The sequence below is a fragment of the Trypanosoma rangeli genome, assembly GCF_003719475.1.
Source record: "Trypanosoma rangeli strain AM80 chromosome Unknown Tra_15.4_contig_00294, whole genome shotgun sequence".
In the NCBI taxonomy this organism is placed as follows: domain Eukaryota; phylum Euglenozoa; class Kinetoplastea; order Trypanosomatida; family Trypanosomatidae; genus Trypanosoma; species Trypanosoma rangeli.
The window spans coordinates 1-23,509 of NW_021706038.1; the positions used below are offsets into that span (position 1 = coordinate 1).

The 23,509-nt window shown below is 47.1% G+C and overlaps 13 protein-coding genes and 2 pseudogenes across 13 annotated transcripts, besides 11 other annotated features; 13 read left to right on the forward strand and 2 right to left on the reverse strand.

Annotated features, from left to right (window-relative positions):
- TraAM80_07247 (retrotransposon hot spot (RHS) protein) lies at window positions 1-674 on the reverse strand (the record flags this gene model as incomplete). The annotated part of the gene is made up of 1 exon (XM_029384049.1): window positions 1-674. A coding segment is annotated over one exon (674 nt), but the record flags the coding sequence as incomplete, so codon positions are not given.
- A 151-nt stretch (window positions 675-825) lies between these two features.
- Window positions 826-1,218, reverse strand: TraAM80_07248 (retrotransposon hot spot (RHS) protein; the record flags this gene model as incomplete). Its single annotated transcript, XM_029384050.1, has 1 exon — window positions 826-1,218. One exon carries the CDS (start codon window positions 1,216-1,218, stop codon window positions 826-828), a length of 393 nt encoding a protein of 130 aa, XP_029236099.1.
- Window positions 1,219-3,263: 2,045 nt separating this feature from the next.
- Window positions 3,264-3,296: a microsatellite.
- Window positions 3,297-4,080: 784 nt separating this feature from the next.
- Window positions 4,081-4,105: a microsatellite.
- Window positions 4,106-4,122: a microsatellite.
- A 472-nt stretch (window positions 4,123-4,594) lies between these two features.
- On the forward strand, window positions 4,595-7,294 carry TraAM80_07249 (HEAT repeat containing 2; the record flags this gene model as incomplete). Its single annotated transcript, XM_029384051.1, has 1 exon — window positions 4,595-7,294. The coding sequence occupies one exon, from the start codon at window positions 4,595-4,597 to the stop codon at window positions 7,292-7,294; it is 2,700 nt and encodes an 899-aa protein (XP_029236100.1).
- Window positions 7,295-7,612: 318 nt separating this feature from the next.
- Window positions 7,613-8,524, forward strand: TraAM80_07250 (translation initiation factor eIF-2B alpha subunit; the record flags this gene model as incomplete). Its single annotated transcript, XM_029384052.1, has 1 exon — window positions 7,613-8,524. The coding sequence occupies one exon, from the start codon at window positions 7,613-7,615 to the stop codon at window positions 8,522-8,524; it is 912 nt and encodes a 303-aa protein (XP_029236101.1).
- Window positions 8,525-8,775: 251 nt separating this feature from the next.
- On the forward strand, window positions 8,776-9,423 carry TraAM80_07251 (putative PITH domain-containing protein 1-like; the record flags this gene model as incomplete). Its single annotated transcript, XM_029384053.1, has 1 exon — window positions 8,776-9,423. The coding sequence occupies one exon, from the start codon at window positions 8,776-8,778 to the stop codon at window positions 9,421-9,423; it is 648 nt and encodes a 215-aa protein (XP_029236102.1).
- Window positions 9,424-9,480: 57 nt separating this feature from the next.
- Window positions 9,481-9,509: a microsatellite.
- A 148-nt stretch (window positions 9,510-9,657) lies between these two features.
- TraAM80_07252 (proteasome beta-1 subunit) lies at window positions 9,658-10,512 on the forward strand (the record flags this gene model as incomplete). The annotated part of the gene is made up of 1 exon (XM_029384054.1): window positions 9,658-10,512. One exon carries the CDS (start codon window positions 9,658-9,660, stop codon window positions 10,510-10,512), a length of 855 nt encoding a protein of 284 aa, XP_029236103.1.
- A 381-nt stretch (window positions 10,513-10,893) lies between these two features.
- Window positions 10,894-12,396, forward strand: TraAM80_07253 (uncharacterized protein; the record flags this gene model as incomplete). The annotated part of the gene is made up of 1 exon (XM_029384055.1): window positions 10,894-12,396. One exon carries the CDS (start codon window positions 10,894-10,896, stop codon window positions 12,394-12,396), a length of 1,503 nt encoding a protein of 500 aa, XP_029236104.1.
- Window positions 12,397-12,632: 236 nt separating this feature from the next.
- Window positions 12,633-12,671: a microsatellite.
- Window positions 12,672-12,725: 54 nt separating this feature from the next.
- On the forward strand, window positions 12,726-13,049 carry TraAM80_07254 (uncharacterized protein; the record flags this gene model as incomplete). The annotated part of the gene is made up of 1 exon (XM_029384056.1): window positions 12,726-13,049. One exon carries the CDS (start codon window positions 12,726-12,728, stop codon window positions 13,047-13,049), a length of 324 nt encoding a protein of 107 aa, XP_029236105.1.
- A 126-nt stretch (window positions 13,050-13,175) lies between these two features.
- Window positions 13,176-13,201: a microsatellite.
- Window positions 13,202-13,375: 174 nt separating this feature from the next.
- On the forward strand, window positions 13,376-14,623 carry TraAM80_07255 (kinetoplastid-specific phospho-protein phosphatase; the record flags this gene model as incomplete). Its single annotated transcript, XM_029384057.1, has 1 exon — window positions 13,376-14,623. One exon carries the CDS (start codon window positions 13,376-13,378, stop codon window positions 14,621-14,623), a length of 1,248 nt encoding a protein of 415 aa, XP_029236106.1.
- A 421-nt stretch (window positions 14,624-15,044) lies between these two features.
- Window positions 15,045-16,727, forward strand: TraAM80_07256 (uncharacterized protein; the record flags this gene model as incomplete). The annotated part of the gene is made up of 1 exon (XM_029384058.1): window positions 15,045-16,727. One exon carries the CDS (start codon window positions 15,045-15,047, stop codon window positions 16,725-16,727), a length of 1,683 nt encoding a protein of 560 aa, XP_029236107.1.
- A 150-nt stretch (window positions 16,728-16,877) lies between these two features.
- On the forward strand, window positions 16,878-17,120 carry TraAM80_07257 (hypothetical protein; annotated as a pseudogene).
- A 74-nt stretch (window positions 17,121-17,194) lies between these two features.
- Window positions 17,195-17,223: a sequence feature (GA-rich).
- A 291-nt stretch (window positions 17,224-17,514) lies between these two features.
- Window positions 17,515-17,548: a microsatellite.
- Window positions 17,549-17,725: 177 nt separating this feature from the next.
- TraAM80_07258 (uncharacterized protein) lies at window positions 17,726-18,358 on the forward strand (the record flags this gene model as incomplete). Its single annotated transcript, XM_029384059.1, has 1 exon — window positions 17,726-18,358. The coding sequence occupies one exon, from the start codon at window positions 17,726-17,728 to the stop codon at window positions 18,356-18,358; it is 633 nt and encodes a 210-aa protein (XP_029236108.1).
- Window positions 18,359-18,703: 345 nt separating this feature from the next.
- Window positions 18,704-18,741: a microsatellite.
- Window positions 18,742-18,761: 20 nt separating this feature from the next.
- On the forward strand, window positions 18,762-20,126 carry TraAM80_07259 (uncharacterized protein; the record flags this gene model as incomplete). Its single annotated transcript, XM_029384060.1, has 1 exon — window positions 18,762-20,126. One exon carries the CDS (start codon window positions 18,762-18,764, stop codon window positions 20,124-20,126), a length of 1,365 nt encoding a protein of 454 aa, XP_029236109.1.
- A 111-nt stretch (window positions 20,127-20,237) lies between these two features.
- TraAM80_07260 (hypothetical protein) lies at window positions 20,238-20,429 on the forward strand (annotated as a pseudogene).
- Window positions 20,430-21,073: 644 nt separating this feature from the next.
- On the forward strand, window positions 21,074-22,786 carry TraAM80_07261 (uncharacterized protein; the record flags this gene model as incomplete). The annotated part of the gene is made up of 1 exon (XM_029384061.1): window positions 21,074-22,786. The coding sequence occupies one exon, from the start codon at window positions 21,074-21,076 to the stop codon at window positions 22,784-22,786; it is 1,713 nt and encodes a 570-aa protein (XP_029236110.1).
- Window positions 22,787-22,829: 43 nt separating this feature from the next.
- Window positions 22,830-22,879: a microsatellite.
- A 455-nt stretch (window positions 22,880-23,334) lies between these two features.
- Window positions 23,335-23,359: a microsatellite.
- The last annotated feature ends 150 nt before the right edge of the window (window positions 23,360-23,509 follow it).

The following is a 23,509-nucleotide window of genomic DNA, read 5'->3' on the forward strand; positions in this document are numbered from 1 at the left end:
ATAGTATCCGCCTGCTCCATCCATGCTTTGAAGTTATTTTCGTTTGGGGATGACAACATAATGATGCCCCACTCAGGGGAGGGCACAACATCATTCGATGGCTCTTGAAAATGTCTTGCCATATCGACGATGATATACCCCTTCATTCCACTCCCAGCCAAATTTACCATAACCCCTCTAATATTACTCTCACCCTCGTATATTGTCACCGTTCGTGTCCTCTTGTCAAACAAGTATGCGAAATCCCTTCCAAAGCAGTACACAACCACATGGAGCTTCGTGGCATCGTAGTGCAGCAGCTGATAAAGGAGGTAGGAGCCAGCCGCCATTGACTTCCCTATCCCAGAAGTTCCAACCAAAAGACGGCGTCTCATGTATGGTGCGTCTGTATCTGGAGGGGGAAACACTCCTTTTAGATCGCCCTCGACGATCTTCCACACCCGATGCACCTCAATGTTAATGTAGCAGTCGGTAATAGGCACTGCATGGTTCAGCGAGTACGGCCATCGCTTTTCAGAGGAAAGGATCATGAGTCGTGGGCGTGGTGGACGGAATTGCTCCTCATCACCCACTGGGAGAAAAGTACACACAGTCTGCGTGTACTCCCATAACTCCTGTGGCCGTTGACCCTCTATCACCACCATGTATTCATCTTCGTCCTCAGGAAATCCCATGACGTGACTCCACGTTGCGTTAAACACGGACTCGTAGAATCCCTCCGGTAATGGTCATCTGGGAGGTTTTTTATTTTCCTGCCTTGCTTCCTCCTCCGCCCCGGCAAGAGCTGATTGGAGTTTTACCCGTGTAATAGGAGAGACAATACTCTTATATGCAAACTCCTTCCAGTCTCGCAGCGTGGCCAACCCGCGCTCCGTAAGCATTGCGTGCATCTTCTATTTCTTCCCTTATGGCTGTGTAAGACGGCGATGCCAGTATTAAGCCCAAAACATCTCCGTCGTCGATGAATGCCCGGGGTTGCGCAACAAAATTCTCAATGGAGACATTCTCGTTAATTGGCACAACTCCCCTGCCGCATAATGTACTGCGAAGAAAGTCATTCAGGTTGATGTTACGTATACGACTAACCGGCACATTAAGAACATCCTCGATAGAGCTCACCAGCGTCCACCTTGGCTGATGCGGTGCTCCTTCCACCCTTCGGCGCTGCGCGGGGCGCTCCTCGGTGGGGTGAGATTCTCCCTCGCGTCTCTCAGACATGTTTTCTTTTGTAATGGTTAACTTAACGTGAGTTAAACTGTAGCACAATACTCAACCAGCAGTCAAAAGGGAGAACAAAAGAAAAAGACTGAAGAGGCATAGGCACGACCCCACGCAGCCGCAACAAAAACAAGAGAGAGAGGGCCACCCACACACGGCACGCGGCGCACACCTTACACGCAGGGAGACCACCACCACGGCATATGAGTGCCCCACGCACCGCAGAGTGTTGAGGATATTGAACGACAACAACAACGTGGTGGGTACGTAGGGCTGCTGCCCTAGCACTCCTCTGGTGACAGCCCAAACAGGAGGAAACAGCGCCACTGCACACAAATTCCAACAAGATGAGAGTGTAATGAACCGATGCACATACTAGTGTAAATAAGGCAGAGTAATATTTTAATCTGATATATACATCACAAACAACAGTTACAGTACGATCTGTCCCATAAGCAAGCTGCAAATGGAAGAGAAACAAGATACACTCATCTTCAAGGTGATCTCGCGTCTCGCACTCCATCATTGCAGATGAACTGACACTTGTTCATGTTGTCACACATTCCGCTTCTCAGACTGCTTGCTTACCTAAAGTCAAGTCCTGTGGTAAACGATATGGTACTCACAAAAGTTAGCACTACGTCTAAGGGGAGGTACATACTAGAGTTTCACCACGCCTCCTATGCCCATGTAATCCACAATGCTACACATATGTTGTACTTATTTCATTAACTAAAAAATAAAGCCATAATAAAAATGTCAAGAAGCTGCTCCCCGACGCCCTTGACTACTTTTTTGTGAGCAATTACGCTGCGCGTACCGGCGCAACACCTGCCACCAGACTAGATATGAAAAACCCTAAGATGCAAAAAAAAAATGCAAGGGGAAAAAGGAGGCAACACAATCTAAACAAGAACACAACTCGCCAAAGGCAAATCGTGATTCATTTGTTTATTGTCTGAAAAATGCCGAGAAACTATAGATACGTATTCCTTTACTTTTCACCTGTTCCTTTTTGTTAATCTTTGCTTACCCCTTTACATTCCTTATTGGGTTCTTTTTACCTTTTTTCGTAAGGTAATAAAAAAAAAATCCCTTGGTAAGCCTGTGCGTTTTGAGTCAAACAAACAATGGATCGACAGGTCATCTAAAACCATGAATGGAAGTAGTAACGTGATCCACAAAAAAAATTAACCAATACAACAACAAAAAATGCTCACCTGAGACAATATCTTCTATTTGGTTTTCAGCTGAAAAAAAAAATACAAAAAAATTGAACCTCTCCTATGTTGTTTTTCATTTTTTTTCTTCCTTTTTCGTTTTCGAGTATTTCTTTTTTTTTGTATTTTTGTATTTTTGTATTTATTTCTTTTATTTTTTTTGTGAGTGAAAAATAATAACACCAACAAAAGTAAGAAAGTGGGACCAAATAATTTCAAAATAAATTTTTTTTTTCCTCTTGACTTGCCGGAAATTGAACGACAATTACCGTATCCTACTAATTATGCTATTTAAACTGCCTTTCTCCAACTTGCGAGACGTATTTTTAAACTCTTTCAAAGTCTTCGTTCAGCGCATCCTTCTTGGCGGGCTCGTTGTTTCCGTTCGTCATCTCACTCTCTGTGGCTACCATCACCGTGGAACCGGGAAGATGGAGCTCGTCGGGACGGCGGTAGGCAACGTACAACGCAATAGCAACGCCCACAACAGTGACTCCCAGGCACAACCAGACGAGAGGAAACTCCTTTTCATCCTTCTTTTTATTCTCAGCAGACACGAAGTTTGACACAGCCAGGAGTGCAGCAGCAATCAGAGCGTACGTATAGGTCATTTTGTTGTTGATGTTGTTAATTTTTTTTTCTTTGTATATAAGAAAAATTCCGTTAGAAGGCCGAATGATAGCGAAGCACAAAAGATCTATTGATGCGTGTACATGACAAAAAAAAGGAATAAAAAAGAAACATCAAACCCAAAAAAAAGACACACAAAGAATAATAGACATAAAGCTGATTGAAAGATCGAATGTAAATATTATTTTTCCATACATTATTATTATTGTTATTATTATTATTATTATTTGCATTTATAATATCAAAAAAAGAATCTTGGCAAAGATGTGGAAGTAAAATGTCCCAAGTGACGTCAGGAAAAAAAAGTTTCACCTAATCCTGTCAGCAAGTATAACAAGTTTTAACATGGCTGCGACCTATACATACATGTAAACATCAAAGCTAACGAAACAATGAGAAAAAGCCATCATCACTAAAAAAAAATAATGGGAACAGCGAGAGGAATTTTGGCAATTCATATAAGGTGATTCCTCACAACAGCTCCAATACTCCACACGATATGATGCCGCCCGAGACAGCACACATAGTTCCACAGCAACAAGAACCCCTCCAAGCATTTACGCACAGCGAGGCCGCTCGCCCGCCGCTGCTACATAAAAGCCGCACAACTCGCCCCCAAAACCCACCCCGAGGGCCCCGGCGGCCACGGACGCCCAGGACCCACCACCCGTCTCCACGGGAACACAAAGAGGCCCGTATACGCCCGACCGCCTTTTTTCTATGTTCCAAGGAGCTGTTGAAGTAGAACGGCGTGTCGCAGCCGGGGGGGGGTGGCTGCTGCCCCGGCCGCCCACGCAGGTTCTGCGGGCCGCCTGGCCTGTCGGAGGAGCTGGCGCTCTCGCCCGTCGGAGGCACTATGGGCTTGGTGCCATGTTGGTGCCTTTTCCGACCTGAAAGGACGTGGGTGTTTTTTAGACAGCCTTCTCCGGCAGGGGGCCGCGGGGTGCCTTTCAGTATAAAAATGAGGGTTTGCCAGTGCCATTCTTTTTTTTGTTTGACGTGTGGGCGTATGTGTTGTTGTTGTTGTTGTTGTTGTTTTTTTTTTTTTTTTTTTGTCAAAGCCCTGATAAAAAGTGATGTAGCACATGTTGAGCGTATTCATAGGGAACCCGTTGTGTTGGGTTTCTTGTGTGTGACTGTTTTAGTTGGGAAACTGGATAATGCAATGAAAGGAGACTGCATAATATGGATTTATATGCGGCGATGCTTTACAGTTACTGGCTATAATGTTAGTGGTGATGACGATAATAATAAGCTTGTCTTTGCTGTGTAGTGTCATCTTAATTTGGAATGGACTGTTTTTGACTGTAAGTGTACATGTTTTTTTTATTGGGCATTAACTTGTGGAACTGCATTTTTTTTAACTTGTTTTTTTATGATTAGATCTCTGTTTTTTTTGTCTTTTTGTTGGTACCGTTATATCTATTTTCCTACCGATTATTGTTCAATTTTGTATACATTTGTGTGTTTTTTCTCCTTTTATCTTTTTTCCCTATTGTGTAGAAATCAAAGTTGCAACAATTTTAATGGAGCTTTTTCCACGATATTTGAATGAGATTTCTGATGGTGCTCGAAATAAGCGCCTGGCAGCTTATGAGAAGCTGTCACAGCTGTGCGAAGATGGTTGTCTTAATAACACAGAGGAGTTTGACCTGCTTCGAACGTGTCTTCGTGGATTTGAAGATGTTTCAGAGCGTTGCCGTGAATACTCAGTGAGGCTTGTAACACGCGTTTTTTCACGGCTGAGCTCTTCTGTGCTAGATTGGGTTTTGCCAGCTGTTGTGACTAGGATAGGGGTGTCACCCGTTGTAGAGGAAAGCGAGGAACTACGACTTTTATTATTACGGCTTGCGGTATTGTGTATGGAAACCTACCCAAATGAAATTGGTCCCCGTAACTATATTGACTTTTTCCAGGTGCTTTTGGAAAACTGTTTGCGTGATGCCTATCCAGAACTGAAAAAGGAGGCGTGTCGTGCGTGTGTTCGTCTCTGTGAGATTGAACCTGTGCAAACCAAACATGTTGCATTGCCGCTTGCCAACGTGGTCAAATGTTATCTCCTTCATAAACACAGTGTGGTGAGGGTTGAAGCTGTACGTGCATTGACCTCATTAATCCATCGTGGTGCTGCACAGATTCTTTCGGATGGTAATGAAGAAGAAACCCGAACAACAGCCTCCATACTGTTTGTTTTGGCAAATGATCATGTGGAATCGGTGCGAGTCGCTCTTGTAGAGCTGCTTTCGACGGTATTTTTGGATATTGTGGAGCGTCTAGAACAACATCGCAAGTATTTGCCCCACTTGTTATTGTTAATGACAGATCGTTTTGACGCTGTATCAACAAAAGCGTGTACGCTCTTGGAGAACATGGGAAAATTGTATATGCTTGACAATAAGGATGACTCCATCGATATAACTAAGAGAAGAGTGACTATGAAAGATATTGAATGGTATGGGGATGACGAATATCCAGATATGGCTTTGACGACGGTTGATACAAATTTATATCATGTTTTAAAAACACGTCCCTTTTTGGGAGCGCGCTATGTTGTGGCTGAGGCTTTACGTGGGTTTATTGATAAGATATTGGCAGATGTGACAGCCATTGATTGGGTTATCAAATTCTCTTCTAATAATCGGCGTATAGTTGCTCTACGTATTCTGTGGATGGCTATCTACCACAGTGAGAAGTATGTGGTACAATTTGTGGAGCAGATATTGGGTGTTTTATACAAGTCGTTAAAGGAGGATAACCAAGATGTTGTTCAAGAGTCGCTTGTTTGCCTGGAAGTGCTGGGAAAGTTTTTGACACCAGAACAATACATGCCCTTTTTAACTGGAAAGGGATATGTAAACCAGGTTGACGAAGAGACTACAGTGGTGGTTCAATCGCACTCCAAAACGATATTGGTATCACCTGCTAATGGTTCGCTCCCTCCTGCAGCAACAATTTTTTCAACAGCTGCCATGTCAGTGAAATGCAGTATTTTGGTGGCATTCCGTTACCTTATAGAAGGCTCGAAGCATTTGTTATCTGCTTCACAGGGTAACCAAATAGTTAAGGTGATGACCTCTGCTGATTTACTGGATAGTGATTGTGAAGCACTTCTATGTTCTTTGTTGGACACATTGGGCACAGTGATGCGTGTCTTGGGTGAGTGCGGGTTCATTCCAACAGCAACGAAACCCTTACCTCGTGAAGTTGCAGAGGACGTGGCTCAGAGAACACTAGATTCAATAATTTTTTATGCATTATTGTGTCTGCGAATGTCTGATTTTCCGTCTGTACGAGAACGCGTTTCTCGGTATATAAACGATTTGTCGTTCATTGTAACAGGGGAAGCTGATGGCATCTACGATCTTCACTTTGGGAGATTGTTATTTAGATATGGTGTTCATATGCCAGTTAGCGCCTTTTCTGATCTTGTTGTGCACTGTAAAAATATTGATATTTACGCAGAACAGGTTTCAGGTATATTTCTTGTAAAACTGAACCATGTCGACTTTTCGAAGAGTGTTATCGAAGAATTGCACTATCTTCGTGTATTGGAGCAACTTTTGTGGAAACGACCGCCTTTTTTTACAGGAACTCAATTAGAGGAACTTCTTCGGTTGATTATTATTCCATTGGGAACGTTTCACCCGGGTCGTCAAGCTCATCTACTTAGGAAGGTTGCCCTTAGTTGTTTATGCGCTCTTGTTGAGGAAAAACATAGCTGTCTGTTAAATGTTTTATTTGCTGACAATGATTTTGCCCTTTCCTCAAAAACGGTAACGGTTTGGTGCAATGCCTCAGACGCCGATGATGCAGAGATGCGTTTGGTATGCATGGAAAGTGCGGCGAATATATGTTTACTACCTATGAATGCTGGTAGTGCGAATGATATATTCCAGTCGATATTACTACGATTTGACGACTCCAGTGACTTTGTGCGAGCAAGGGCCGCCTCCGGGTTGTTGGGTGTTTTACAAAAAAAAGACCATGTCTCTCCTATTGTTATTGACCAAATTATAGCACAAGTGGTGCCATTGGTAAAAAAGATATTAATACACCTCGATGATTCTGAGGAGACCGTGGGTTTAAGACAAGTTTTGGTGAATGTATTGAAGTGTATTGCAGTTCTTTCACCGCTGACTACTGCAGATTTGGTACGTACGGCTCAGAAGAAACACCAGAACCCCATGTACTGCGAAGATGTGCTACGCTATATAGATTCTATCTAGAGTTAAGAAGACCTTTTTTTTTAAATTGTCTTCAAAAGGACGTAAACACGTTTTTCTTATTTGTTTTTATTGCGTGTACGAACACAAAGAAAAAAAAACATGTCGTGAATTCAGAGATGTAGTGGTATTGTAGGGGCTTGGTTGCTTGTCTCGCCCTTGCGGCGTGAATCTATGTACTTTTTTTTTCTTTTCTTGTTTGCACATCAACCTGATTTATATATATGATTACTTTCCTCACCTTATCCCTCAAAAACGAGAGAAAACAACAAGGGAAAACAATAACGAAAAATTAAAACACGCAAACAAATAATAAAAAGGATGGAGGTCCCTCATGTTGACTACGACATCAGCATTATGGTTAAGGCTGTGAAGGAAGTTCAGGAGCTGCTGAGGTCGAAGCAGTTTTCAACATATTCTGAGCTTGATAAGGAAATAACTGAAACTTTGCATGGTTATGAATCTCTCGGTGATGGTTTTGAGCGCTTTCGGGTCCATTTAACTAAAGATGCTGCAAATAGCCATGATTTGCAGCGTAGTCTTTCTGATATGAATGCCAGATGCGAAGCAAGGCTTAAGGATTTTGAATCGAGTCAAAATGATCAAATAAATGATATGTTGCCCTTTGTTGGAAGCACTTCTCGTATTTTGGTTCATGGTTGTGGTAGATTGTTAGCTGTTGCAATTGCTTGCGCCATACAGGAACGGAGCGGTGTTCATTTTTACATTTGTGAAGGACGTTCTGCAAGCAAAAACTATCCTGAAGGCACAGGCGTAGCTCTACTGGAAATGGCGGCACAGACACAAGAGGGGGTGCAACTTCAAGAGGCACTGAGGAAATCGTGTACGATTATCCCTGATGCTGGTATGGGAGCCATTATGAGTAAGGTGGATTTTGTTGTAATGGGCGCATACTGTGTGACTGAGCACGGAGGGTTGGTACATAGTACTGGGTCGCTACAGATCGCAACTGTTGCTTCAGCAATGAATGTTCCTTTTTACGTTCTTTGTGAGACGTTTAAGTTTGCTCGCATTTTCCCCCTTAGTACGGCGGACCTTAAACAGCCAGAAGGTAGTAATGACGTTCCTCTCGTAGAGTTTGTTCCACCTACCATGATTACGCTAGTTTTTTCTGACAAGGGAATTATGCCACCCTCTGCTGTGACTGATGAAATGTTTAGGTTTCATACCGCCCGTTTTGCACCTGGGAGGCGCAAGCAGTTCTCTCCTTAAATGCAATATTACCCATGAAAACTTTTATTGTTATCACGACATTTTTGTTGCGTTTGTTGACCTTTTTAATTGCATTTGGCATTATTTATCACTTTTTTTCACACGAACGGCTTTATATATCTATATCGTTGTATACTCGCTTGTAATGTGTGTGTGTTTTCCTATACATATATACTTTTTTCTTTTAGTAGTAAGTTTAAATACCCATTATTGTTATCATTTGCTGCGTATATTCTAGGGCCAAAGTTAACATGCCTTGTAACTGTCGTCACGGCACAGGATCCCATGACCATCTGCGGGATGGCTTTGTTCAAGAAGGTGTTTTTGGTATAGGGTCGCCTTTAAATCACCAGGTAGATCTGTTTTTTTTGCAGCTATGGAATGCAAGACACAGCGCCTCTGAAGCGGCACGTCTTTTTGACCCCAAAATGGAAGATAATCAAGAACCTATCTGTAGCGATGCTGACCCGGAGCTTTTGTTTTTGTTGCCTCTTAAGCAGGTTTGCCGCGTCAGAGGCATTTCAATTCTTGGAACAAACGATGACTTTTCCCCGTCTCAAGTAAAATTGTTTTGTAATCCTACTGATGTTGTGGGGTTTGACTCTGTTCGTCGATTGCAACCGCAGGAGGAAATTCAGTTGGCTCAAGTCCCAGAAGGGGACCGAATAGTGTACCGCCTGAACCCGGCGAAATTTTCCAACTGCTCGAGCCTGGGACTTTTTTTTGAGCAAAGTTTTGGGGAAGATGAAACCCATTTACTTCGCATTGACCTTTTCGGTGAAGCAACAGGGAGGTCCGTTCATCAAGAACCGGCCACTAATATTGTGTACGAAGCCCAACCAAATCCGGCTGACCACAAAGTGGCCGATGAGCATCTGAAATCTTTTACGGTGCTATAGTTACCTTTCCCTAACCCACTCTTGTATTGATGACTAGAGAAGCGGAAAGTACGCAGTTTATTATTATTATTATTATTATTATTATTGTTGGCCCCATTTTGATTCTCTCTCGCTTACACGCATACACCTCTGTCTCTCTCTCTCGCTCCCATAAACATACCTATGCACATACTTTTGTTGTTGTTGTTATGGAAAGAACGCTAAGAGTATTTCAATAAACGAAAAAAAATAATAATGATTAAGCGTCCGGAGGGAACATTGCTTTATGAGCCATCATGTCCAAATGAAATTACACACAAACTGACTCCCAACGGGCCAGCACAAAGTGCGAAACAAATATTTGAACCGGAAGCTGCAGTTCTTGACCCCCAGTTGAGTGAAGCAGTTTCGCTTGGAACGACAATTATGGCCGTTTCTTTTAATGGGGGTGTGGTTCTTGCCGCGGATTCTCGCACCTCCACGGGAACCTACGTGGTGAATCGGGCAAGCAATAAGTTGACTAAATTGACTGAGAAAGTGTACTGCTGCCGCAGTGGATCTGCGGCAGATACTCAGGCCCTGGCTGAGCAAACAGCAAATTACCTAGAGAGCTACGAGACAGACACATCAAAACCGGTCAATGTTGCGACTGCTGCTAACATCTTCCAAAAATTGTGCTATATGAATAAATGGAATATTTCAGCTGGCATTATTGTGGCAGGGCACGATCCTCTAAACGGTGGCTCTGTCTATAGCATCCCCTCAGGTGGATCGTGCGTGAAGTTGGACTACGCTCTCGGTGGAAGCGGTTCTATTTTCCTGTATTCGTTTTTTGACGCCAATTACAAGCCTGGCATGAGTAAAGACGAATGCATTCGCTTTTGTCAGCGGGCGGTTGCACATGCCTACAGCCGTGATGGATCTAGTGGTGGACTGATAAGGACCATTGCCCTTCACCAAGGTGAACCCGAAGATATGACAATTCCGTGGACAGAGGCACCTTATTGCATGGAAAAGGATCCAAAATACCGTGAGTTATCCGTGCTAAATCCTCCCTTCAGCAGCTCTTCAAAGGTAACCGTGAACCAGAGTCGGTCAGAGCATATTTAGGGATTTAAGGTTTGTGATAAGATTTTGGTGCGTTTTTCTTCTCTTCTCGTTTTGTTTTTATTCTGTATTTAGGAATGTGCAGTGCTGTTTGCCCGGATGCATTTTTTACGTTCGCTCAGCAGTTGTGAATGCACATGGATAGTAGCCTTGTGATACATACATGGGTCTGTTCAGCAGTGAATGGAAAATACATGTATGTTTATGTCTGTTCCTTCATGTACGATTTTGTATGGGGTTCCCTTAAAAAAATAATACGACTGCTTCTTTTTTTCTCCCTTTCCCCTCTTTTTCCATCTTTATGCATATTGTCATAAATAGAAAGGTCATTTTTTTTTTCTTGGGTCATTTGTCGGTTTATTTTCTGTTCGCGTTTTTGGAGCGATGCGATCAAGGCTACTAGGAAAAAGTTTGGCCTCCTTGTATGTACGACCGCCCGTTACGTGCTATACTGATGCCTGTGAGGCTCCGGTGGCCATGTGGAACGGTGCAATTCCATTGAAAGAGTTTCGTACAATGCAGCGGGGTGTTCCAGTGCGATACGTGGCGAAGCTGTACTCTCACCCCCCAGAAACTGCCCCAACGCAGCTTTCCTTTAATGATATCAATTCGATGTATTGCATTGGCAATGAGGAATTGATGAAGTTTTTTCCAGAGGGTTTAGGGGGAAAAGTGATGCAGTTGATGCCCCCAGGTCACCCCAGAGGGTTTTTATATCGAAAGGAGGCACATTTGTTGAACCTGTTCATCGACAAAATACTGTACTGGGAGGCGAAGCGTGATGTGCTAAACTCCCTCACAAATAATCGTCCCGGTTTTATCATTGATGGTTCCACAGGATGTGGTAAGAGTGCCCTTATGACTCAAGTGGTGCACTACGCCCGCTCGAGAAACTTACTGACATTGTATGTACCAAACGCTAAAGACTGGACTCACGGGGAATGGTGCTGGCCAAGCACTATCTTGCCGGGTTTCTTTGATGCCCCGGATGCCGCACGATCGTTCCTTCGATACTTTGCACGGGCCAACCGCAGCACGTTGTTGTCATGGCGCCTTAAGTGCACACCAAATGATCTGCCGGTGGAGCAGGGGGAACGACAACCACAAAACTTGTATGAATTTTGCGAATGGGGACACAAGGCAGTGGCCCCGGCCTCAATTGATCGCCAGAGTGTCTGTATCAAGTTCCTCCTGGACGAGCTTAGTGAAGAAAAGAAGATTCCTATTGTTATTGTTGTGGATGGGTGGAATTTATTCTCCCATGATACTCATTTTCGGTATCCGCATCCCGACTTTCTTCGCACACTTGCTTCTCTAAACGATGACTCCACTGACGTCGATCTTTATCCGCAGGAAATGCCTCGTATTCCTGCGTCCCGCCTTAGCTTCGTCCGCGGCTTGAATAAAATGATTCTCTCCAAGGATGAACCGAATAAGTTTTTTTTTACCTGCACCACGAGAGATTTTAAACCATTTGACGGTATTAGCGGTTTTCCAGATGTTGAAACCGATCGTTTCACGAATTGTCTAGATGAATATGCCCCGTACGATGCAGAAAAGGACTCTCTATTTCATCCTATTCATTTAGGTAACTTTGATGAGTACGAATTTCGAGCCTTTACAAGATTCCTTGTGAATTCTGGTGAGTTGGCAGGCCTTGGCTGGGGGCCCTTGTGGCATTTTTCAAGCAGTTTTGAGCGAAAACTGTATAAAATAGGGTTTCTCTCTGACAGCAACCCACAAGGGGTTATTGATCACTACCACCAGGAGTTAGTATGGCGCTATGAATACCAGAGGACACGGCAGAAACAGTACCTGCTGCATCGCAATATTGAGCTGGAAGCGTCTTCGAGGAAAACGGGTCACGCTAGGCATAAAGAACTGTGATGGATGGTGTTGTCTGTCCTTCCCACTCGCGTTCTCTTCCGTTTGCCTTGTGAAAGAGAATAGGCGTTCACAAAACACGTGACAAGGAGAGGGAAAGAAGGAAAGAGTGAAAGGAGCAGAAAGGGCAAGAAGAAGAAGGAGCTTTTCTACTCCTCTTCTTTGTTGTTGTGCCAGTGGGTTTTGTTATGTATTTAGTTAGTTGTGGTATTATTATCTACACACGATAGTGTGTTTCCCTTTTTTTTTTATGTCCTTTTTCTTTCTTTCTTTCTTTCCCGCCCTTTCCGTGTGAATCTGCATGTGTGGGCGCTACCTTGGGAGTGTAGAACATGCCACGTCGGAGAAAGAGACATCGTTACGATTTGCATCGTAGTTTTGGTAGCCTAAAGGATTACTACGGACTTCCACTATTTCAAAGGCATTCCCGCCATGTAGTGTATTCACTCGGTCTCACTCCTCACTCTCGCCGAAATAGTCTCTCTGAGTATCGTATCATTGGCTCATCACGGGAGCAGGTTGTCTTGGAGGTCATGCAGACGTATAACCCCACCGCTCCAACCCGACAAGTATGTGACCGCTTTTTGGAAGTAGCCGCGTTACTTTCTCTCTACTACGACGCTGTGGACTTGCTCCATCAAATGCCGAAAGCTTGAGTGGGGAGAGAAAGGGAAGAAGACTACCTCCGGCGTCAGTTGCTCCGTAGGCTTTACTAATTCCCTTCTTGTACATCTTGGAGACCAATAGGAGGAGGAAGATGGTGTTGCCGCATCAAGAGGTAGTATATATATATATATATATATATATAATAAGAAAACCAACAGGTAGGTGTCAAGGGGTGTTTGTTGCTTCTTCTCTTTTTGTAGCTTCTTATTCTCATTTTTTTTTTATTCGCACCCACATATGTTCTCTCTCCCTCTGATATGCATACAACATCATATAACAATCCCATTGTGGAGGCTTCTGTGAAATAGCGGAAACTATGGTATCCATCTTAGCAAGCAGTGAAAACATTATTGCGGAGGCGTTGGATACGATTATTTCTGGTAGAAAGATAGAGACGGAGAAGTTTCTGAGCACCCTTCGTAACGCCGGGAAACTTCGAGATGGTCGTTGCTTTCTTGAAGAGGTGTCTGGTGGGACGTTAGTCATAGGGCCCTGCAGAGGCCATGCAGCTAATTTGGCGCACTACCTACGCAGTCACGTTCTGGATGAGATTTTAAATAAGAGGTTAAACGTTGTTTTTCTCGGCAATTACGTGGACGGTGGACATAAATCAATGGAGGCATTGTACTTAGTGGCTCTCATGATGCAACACTCGCCTGGCATCGTTGTGCCACTGATAGGCAGACACGAAATGTTTTATCCGTTTCCTCCAGGCCACTTCGGATCATTGAGGGCTGAGCTGCACATGCGCTCCATGCAGTGTGGGGTTCCCTTGGACTTACTTGAGCAAACTGTGAAGAGTTTTTTTGCCAAACTTCCCGTGGCCTGTGTTGTGAACAAGCGCTTCTTCTGTTCCTCCAGTGGTCTCGCATCGGGGTACCGACATGTGCATGAAATTCGGCAAGAAGTTTCACAGTCCTCTCTAAGTGAGTTTGTTCTGAATCAGCCCATGGATGAAGATGAGGAAAAGTTGTCTTCTGGGTGGGCATTCGTGGGGTCTCAAACTGATACAGGGAACTCGCTGAGGTATACTTTTAACGCGGCGTCAAATTTCTTGGCGCGCAACGGTCTGTATACACACATCGGAGGCCTTGAGTATCAGATGTATCGCCCGGAGTTTGAGAACTCTGCGCGGCCAAACCACTACGGCGAATCGACGTACTTCCCCGGCTGGTTCCTAGGAAGAATACATCATGAATTTCGAGTACCAATCTCTATTTTGATTTTTTCAGCCCCCTATTTCTGCAGCATAAATCAAAACTACGGCTGCGTTGTGGCCATCATGGGAGATACATTGGAACTGCGACAGTTTGGGACCTTTGCTGGACGACCAGTTATCATGCCTGGTGAGGAAGCCCACGCCTTTTCCTGGTCACTGGAGCTTGTAGAGGAGGCGGTGAGAGCCATTCTTAATGATGTGCTGTTTGCTAATATTCCCCAAGCAATGGAGGAACATAGCGGCAAAGACAACGACACATCCACAGAGGAGACACGCGCGATTACGTCACGGTACAGGCGCATGTGTCAACTTCTGAAAAGTCACTCACTTCCAATTCCACGTTAGGCGGTTCATTCATGCGCATCTGTTAGTACAATATTTAGCACTATTACTAAGATTATTTAACTCGATGTTGCTGTTGTTGTGAGTTGCATTGGAGTTATGTGTTTAGCCTCCCGTTGCCATCCCAACGGAAAGGCGTCAACGAGAAGAGTAGAATGCAAAGCGTTAAAAAAAAAAGAGACAGTAAGACACATCTGTACGTGCAGAGACATATTTGGGGAGGGGGAATAGGAGTTTTCCGTGTGCAATCTGATGCCTCTGAGGATTTGCGTGGAGGTGCACATTTTTTAGTTTGTATTTTGCTGAGTCTCTTCTTGTACTCGGCAGGGGCTGACAGCTGTTTGTTAGAAGCCAACACCAGCCAAAAAGGAGGAATAAGACGGAAGAAAGACAAGAGTGTAAAATAGACACATACATCAGGCTTATGTCGCAGCCGGAGTTCTTACTGCTTTCTCGACTGGGGGTTTCGGTCCCCGATGCGTCCTCGCAGGCGCCGCAGATGACAAGAAGTTCTGAGGGAAGGTTCCGCGTGCTGGCTCCGTGCATGCGTCCGCCTGTGAAAGGAGCAATGGCTGCGCAGATGACTTCGCCGCGTCATATTCCGACCGCTCCTCTCGCTGACTACGCTGGTGAAGTGATCACGGTGAAGGGAAAGGACGGTCGTCCGGACACCGAGTACCTCATTTACAACGCGAAGTCGCCCTCTATTTGGGCAGCCAACCTGAAACTGATGGAAGAGCAACGACGCAAGCGTGAGGAGGACGCCGTGTCTCGGATGTCGCCTGACAAACTCTTCATCGATTCACATGAAAGCGACAATCTGGCTCGACGACGTGTTTTAGAGCATCTGCAACGCATTAACAGGGAAGAGGCGCAACGCAAGGTAGAGGAAAGAGCACGCGAGCGACAGCGGCGTTTGGAGCGTGAGCTGGCGGACTTAAGGGCAGTTGAAGAGGCTGCCGCCAAAGAAGCGGCAGATCTTCTAGTAAAGAAGCAAGCGGAACGTCATTTCATGCAGCAGGCCGTGTTAGAAGCGACGGAGCACAAACGACTGGAGTCTGCGGATGTGAACGGTGGGTTGGCGGCTGGCTGTGCCGCCTTTCCGTGGGATGAGGTTTCCCAGAATGGGACATCGCAGCGGGAGAAGTGTTTGCTCCTCTTGGATGCTAACCGAAAGCTGGCCGAGCTGAAAAAAAAGGAGCAGCAAACACGAAAGATAGAGGAGAAGGTCAGGGAAGAGACGGTGCTGGCGGAGGTGCGTGCACAGGCAGAGAACGAAAAAAGAAAAGCAGTGGAGAAGAAACGACGTCTGGCTGAGGAACGACGAAGCGCCAGCGTAGAGGCTCAAGTAAAAACTGTCCCTGCTGTAGTAGAGCTGAATGACCGCTCCGCTAGTTGGTTTTTGCAGAGCACGAGGGAGGATGCGGGGGCACGGCGCGAGAGAGAGCGGGAGTTGATGGAGACAAACAAACAACTGGCGAAAGAAACAAAACGGCGACGTGCCGAGGACGCAGAGAGGCAACTGCAAGAGGAACGGAAAAGGCTGCAGGAGTCTGAGAGGGCGTACAAGCAGGAGATGGAACGTGAACGTGCAGAAAAGCGCAAGCAGCAGGATGCAGTTAATCAAGCCGCACTAAAAGCGGCTGCAGAGCGCCATGCAAAGAGACAAGAATCACACAGAGATGAATTGGATCTTGGCATATTCAAAGACGATTCCTCCAAGGTGGAAAATGAGAGACGACGGCGAGAACAGTTCTACCGCGATGAACTGAAGAGGGATATTGAAGATGCGCGGAAAGCACGTCGTGGGGCGAAGGAACGGGAAATCATGGAAGAGAAACGCTTCCTTAGTTTGTGTGAAACTGAAGCGAGGCGCACGCTGGAAATAAACCGAGTGAGGGCTGCAGAAAGGCGTGAAACCTACCGGAAGGCGCTGGAGGAACAAATTCGCTCAAAGAAGACGGAAACAACTTGCGAGGTTCCTGCGACGCATCGGGGTCCGGTGATGAAGGTGTTGTACCGGTGCCCTGTGACTGGGGAATTGTTGCGGCCGGATCAATTTGGCATTTCGTCTGCTCGACAGCGTCGATCGGGCTGGAGCTGGTAACAGGGATACTTAAATTGATTTGGGGTGGGTGGGGGGGGGGGGAGACATGGATTGGGCTCCGTTTGTGCTCTTGCTGTAGCAGTGTGGGGTAATTTGCAGCTTTACTTCACCTTATACACCCGGAGGTTGCTTCTTATCCGCCTTGTAAACATTGCAGTTGGGGGGAGTAAAAGAATAAAAGAAGGGAGGATCGCAGTGTTGTAGTGTACTGCGTGCGTGTATTCTTACTGTTGGGGTTGTCGTTGATTCGCGCATTCCTTACTCGTTTGCTGTGTGTGTGTGTATATGTGCATGTGTTTGGCTCATTTTTATTTTTTTGTATTTTCATGCTGTGGCCCTGAAAACGGGGCTGTAGTGGCGGCAGGGCGATGTTGTGTACTTCTGTGTGTATGGCGAAGACGTATGGCCCATTATTTACCTCTTTCCTTCTTCGCACGGTGGTTGTTCACACAAGCAGGAAGGGTCGTGAAAGAAAGGGAGAGAGAGAGAGCGAAAGGTTGTGTGTCTGCTGAGGGTTTTGCTCTTTCACTACGGCATGAAGATGACAGATGATGAGATTGCCGAGCTGGAGAGGAACTGCATCTCACTCTATTATCATTCCTCTCGCGTCAGCAAAGCTTCTGGCGGCGTTGTGACCGCCACAGTGATCTCTATCGCATGTCGCTCTTTTTATTGGGCCCTTCAGGCAGTGGCCGTCGCCTTCATCACGCTTTGCTGGGTGCACTCCTAAGTCAGGAATTGCAATGGATTCTCAGTACACCATCGCGCAGATTTCTTTGTATTTCGTTTCTTGTTGTTGTTGTTGTTGTTTTGTCGTGTGTGCCTTTGCAGAGAGAAGGACGAGAGGTTTGTGCGAGTTCAAGTACGTACTTTTTTCTTTGTTTGCGTTTATTTCTTTATACATTGTGTTTGCGCAGGCATAGATCTTTTCCGTGGGGACGGCGGGTCTGCGGACTGTGTTGGATTGGGGCAGCACGACACATTCGTCCATTGCTTCTATGCAATCCGTGCTTCCGTACACGCTGAACCCGCAGCGCATGACGGGATGTGAGAAGGTAAAAGTTTTGAACCCCCACACTGCCGCATTGACAGGCCCAATGATAACGGTCCGTGAACCGAATCTCGTTAGTGGGGGGCTGTTGCACAATTGGGACGCCAACGCCGCAGCCGCCCACCTCTCAACACTCAAGACGGTGCATACATGGGACCTCTCATGGACAGAGAAGGAGGCCTACTGGGAGAAGAATGTTGGGCGATGCACTGGCCCAGAAGAGGTGGAGGACCTGCTTCCCGCAAAGTGGATTGGCTACAACGTGAGCAGTGACGTGGACGAGACACTGGCGCTGGTTTGTAAGCTCTGCACAGCGCTTGTAGACAAATTTGTCTCTCTCTCGCGTGGAGATAATGCCAACATCTCCACCGCAAAGTGGCGTCAACGTCAGATGCTTTATGACCAACTGGGGGCCGTCATTGAATTATTGGAGGCCTCCATTGGGGAGGCGATTCCCATTTTGCGTCTCCGTGACCCGGAGTTTGTGCGGGACTGCTGGCGGCAGCTGCAGGACGAGGATAGGATGGATATCGTGTCTGCGCTTAACGCCTCCGAAAAGAGGGAGGTTCCTCGTCACTGATTTTTTTTTTTCTTTAGATAGCCTAGAAGCAAGGTGGCAGCTGAATAGAAAGATGAATAGACAGACAATGTCTCTTTGCTCAGACAACTTGATGGTTTTTGCGTGGCTTTATGTGCGACATTATTATTCGTAAAGGATGGGAAAAAACGGCGGCCTGCTTTTGCCTGTGTTTTCTACATTTAGAATGACATATTTTTGCTATTGATGCATCTCGTAGTATTCCACCACGCTATTATTTAGGTTGTTGTTGTTCTTGTGGCTTTGTTTTCATTACCCCACCCCTAAGCCGTACGCTTCCCTTCTTTCATTCCTGTCGAGCACCCCACTCTCTTCTCTCTTCATTTCGTTGCTGTGTGCTGTTGTTGGTTTATATTTGTTGTTGTATGCGCAAGAGGAACTAGAAATGCGACGGTGCTTGACGGCGCGGCTTACGTTTCAACGCCTGCTTTGCGGCGACGCGTCATCACTGAACGATGCCACGGCTGCTCAGAAAGCTGCACAGGCCTTCCGCACGCGCTACCCCCTCGCCCCGGTCCCTGTTCCCATTGGGGCAGCACTGGGCAGGAGCTACCTTCTACAGGGCAAAATGAGGCGGGCAGTGGCGTTGCTTGCTTCGCATCCATCGGCACGGGCACTGGCGGAGGCGACGAGGCAGCTGCTTGCTCACGATTGTAGCGTGGACGCGGATGCACTTCTGCAGTTTGTTGACGCGGTCCGCCCCGTTTCATCGGTGATCTCGTGTGATTTCCTTGGTGTTTTTGCGGGTCGTCTAGCGAGGGCAGGGAAGACGCAGGAGGTGAAGCAGCGGTTGTTGAGGGACATTCGCGAGGCGCCTCATCTTGCCGGTACCCTGCTGCGTTCCTTGACGGAGCTGAGCGATCCTGCAAACTTGGAGGATAGGCACAACGTGGCGGAGGCCATGAACATCGCCCTGGCGCAATCGTTCGTTAGCCCAATGGACTACGGCCCTGTTCTCCTGCTGCTCTCACGCGGCGGCGAGCATCGAAAGGTACTGGCTTTATGGTCCTGGATGCGACACTCCTCTGCTCGGTGGGACCAAACGGCGGCTTCTGCCGTGATTATTTCAGCGTCTCTCTCACGGAAAATGAATGTTGCCATTGCCGTCATTCAGAGTTTGGCAGAAGCCAACGAGGACCCCACCATCGAGGCACAGAAACACTTTATACAACACTTGGCTTCCCGTTTCCCTCCATTGCCACGCTACGCAGATCAGCTCGTGACACACTGGCACACCGACGCACAGTTATGGGCAACCGGAGCGCGGGTGGTGGGGGTGGAGCTGCTCTTTGCGTATTATCATGTCAAGGAGTACGAACCGCTGCGAGATTGGCTTATTAGGGCCGCGACGAATGCCGCCACGGAGGAGGCAAAGCAGGCCATACTTCGAGTGAAGGGGATACCCTACATTATGCGACATTTTGCTTCTAGTATCGCTGAGGAGCCATGGCTTGAAGATTTTTACGTCGCTGGGATGCATATGGAAGATCTTGGCGAGTACCCGCAGCTCTTGGGGTTGTTGTCAACTCTCGCACGCCACAGGAAGGCAGAGGAAGAGCTTATGGATGCTATCAGAGGCCTGCAAATGAGTGTGGAGGCCTTTGATGAGATGGCAACGTTTGTGGCGGACGACATTTTCTTTAGAAATGCAGAAGACACACTGCAATTTATTCACAATATGGCGGAGGCGCTATCGCAGCAGGTTCCCACTAATGTGCGCAGCTGGCTGCAGCTTCTTGGACAAGGATAAATGGCGATATTTGTGTGGATCCCTTTTGTTTTATTTGCCTGTTTTGCCACTGCTTTATCGACATGACGATGAGGTACGCTGCGGAGAGGCTGGGATGTGAAGGGGGGAAGCAAAACAAAAAGGATATGAGTGACTGTGCGTGAGTGGAAACAAACGGGAGTCTTTTTTTGCATGCGTCTATCTGCGCATGCGGGCGGTGGTCTTTGCCTCCTCCTCCCACGCACCGTTTATTTTCTATTTAATTTTTTCCTCCGTTTGCCGTTTTTGTTTTGTTCTTTTTTGCCATTGCGGCTTTCGGGCCCTTAGTCCCTTGTTACGTGGTCAATCGACCGCCTAGACACACAAGGGTAAACAAAAAGAGTATACAAATCATGCACTGAGTGTGAGTGGCAGACTGGAGATCCTCAGCGCACCTCTCGTAACCGAGTCGCCACACGGCCCTCACACTTGTAGTGGAGCGTAAGCGCAAGTTGCGCGGGTGTCAAAGGCGCGACAGTGCTGGTTTGTTCCCACTGGCGTGAATGGGGGAAATGCCAAGGATAAACATGAGGGCGGGCCGACACCTCCCATGTGCATGTGCGTGTCTCAGCGCAAGTGTGAGAAAAACGCCGCTGCAGCCTGCACAGCTGCATTAAGAGGGCGACGGCCATATCGAAAAGAAAATAATTTCTACCCACCGTTTCATCCGTTTCACACCCCAAACTTGCGGCAACAGCCGCCTTACGTGGCCACCCAACGGATGCTCTGGCGTTTAATCTCTCTTGAGTTAAAGTGACTGACTTGCTAGTTGATGCTGCTGCTTGTTTCATTTTGCTGATGTGTCCTCGTGTCAGCCGGCAGATCGTCTTCTTTCGCCCTTGTACTTGCCTTCTTCTTTTTATTTTCCTCTTTTCTTGCGTGCATGCATGCGCGTTTTTCTTTGTAGTTTCAAGAGTTTCAAGGGTGGAATGTGTAACTCACCAATTTTGGTCAACCAACGCGCGTGCCCCTCCTTCTTTACACCGCAACGAAAGCATAGTGCGGAATCTCTCACGAATGGGCTGAACGGCATGCCTCTCTCACTCCGTGGCGTGGTGCCGGATGATATGTTTCTAGGGGGTGACACGCCAGCGTCATTCACCTCGTTTCCGTCGCCGCCTTCAGCGCGCCGTAGAGGGCGTTCAAACCGCGAAGTGTTGGAGGCCATGCTGCGGAGCGACGCGATAGCAGCGGAGCGCAAGGAAGAGTCACGCAGAATGGCGTTGCAACAGGAGTTGTCTCAGTGCCGCCCCGCACCCCGCATTAGTGCCATAGGCCAGAACCTCCCACGTGATGCAGACGTCTTCGAGCGGCTGGGGTGTATGCACGAGGAAAAGCAGAGGGTTGGCGATCTCAAGCGGCGGGAATGGGAGCAGCAGCAGTCGCGGGACATGGAGAGGTGTTTTGTGCCAAATATAACTGGTAGAGGACACTATGCGGAGGGTCGTGCGCTGCAGGAGACTGAGGAGTATCCGCAACGCCGTCAGCAACGGGAGAAGGAAATGGTGCAGCTTGCTGAGGTTTTCCGGCACCGCCGTTTAGCAGAAGAGATTGCAGAATTGTGCGCCTCACCTAAAATCAACCTTCGCAGTGAAGATATTGTGCGGCGTGCACGGGAGCGGAGTGGTGGTGACGAAAGGCTTCATGTTGACAGCATACTGGAGCGCAGAGCGATCGCGCAGCTTGCGCTGTGGGAAAGACATGAACGCCGAGAGGTAGAGGCCTTATCATTCAATCCGCGCATTACGGCCCACGCTGCGGGGCTGAAGCACAACGGCATGGTCGTTGAACGACTGAGCTCCAGCGCAAAGGCGACGAACCCACGACAAGGCGAGGACACAAGGCAAGCAAGGAGTGAGCCGCGGTTGCGGTTCCGAACTGCCGGGCATCCCTTTCAACGCAAGCAAAATAGAAACCTACGTGGCACAGAGGTTCATCCCGTGCAACAGCGAAACCCCAGTAGGAAGTCGATTGACTCCCGCACGACCTCCATGGAGGAGCGGCAGCGTCAGTACAAAATACGGCGGGAGGAGAAGATCCGCGCCGTTTTTGAGGCGGAGCGACGACTGCATACACCGGCCATCAACCCCATTTCGGAAATGATCTCAGCCAATCTTCCTGTGTCGTCCGCCGAGCGCTTAATGATAAGTAGCACAAGGGGCGACAACGGAGTCGTCCAGGCGAGCGATAGCAGCAGCGTCACACCAGGATGTGGTTCTTTCTGTCTCCGCGCTAGAAACGTGATCCGGTGCAGTGGCGCCAATGCTCATGATGATGGCCCCGAGGAATACGTTTTGCCTAGTCAATTCCCAAGCTGGGCGAACACTAGAGTATCACAGACGCGTGGCAAAGAGGAAATCTACGAAAGGGCACTTCGTTGGAAGCAGCGACGAGATGACAAGGTTCAGGGGATGCGTACCGAGCTGCATGAAGAGAAGACATGGCGGTCAATGCAATCAGCGGGCGTCACGCAGAAGGCTGACAAGGATGTGAAGGACACTCCGACCTCACCTAACACATGCTGTGAGAAGCAGTTTCTTGATAGCTACGTTACTCCGCGAGCACCGACAGGTATGACTGAGGGAACCAGAACGCCAGATGTGCTTTCATTACGAAGAATAACTGGTGATGAAAGGTGTTAGCGCTATCCTGAAGCTCATTGATACTTGTGAAATCCCTATCGTCTTTTTTTTTTTGCTTATTACTGTTATTTTTTTTTTTATTATTATTTTTTTGCACGCACGCACACTCTCTCTCCTGCTCGCACTTTTCTTTGCTGACCATTTATAAGTGACCTTCCACGCTTAGCCCACATGGAATCTATCGTCATCAATTCCCTACACTATGTATTGTGTGCGTTGTAATTTTTTTCCACTCCGCCACTGACAACGGATTATTATTTATTTATTTTCCATTTTTTGCGTCTGCGTTGCTTCTTGTGGTATGTGACTGTTAGCTGCCTCTCTACAGGCGACGGTCCTTAACTTTGCATTCTCCTCACTGTTTCTCTTACTCCCATCTACATAAGCCATGTACATTACCCCCCATGATTTATTTGAACCGTTGCCGCTGTCGCTGTTTTCTCCTTTTTGATTCTTTGCCCACACACTCGCAGAGAAAAAGAGATTAAACGCTACTCGCTGCTCTGCGCTTTGAGGGCCCTGCAGCCACCACCAGCAACACAAACAAGCACACACACACACACACACACACACCGCTCACACACCATGCCCAAGCAGCTGTTTTCTTTTGCGGGGCTCCTCCTCTGCGTGCTGTTGATGTGCTGCGGTAGTGGGGCTGCGGCCGGTGATCAAAAGAATGTTGTGGACCCATTTACAGGGACGGCGATTGTGTCAGGTGCTGAG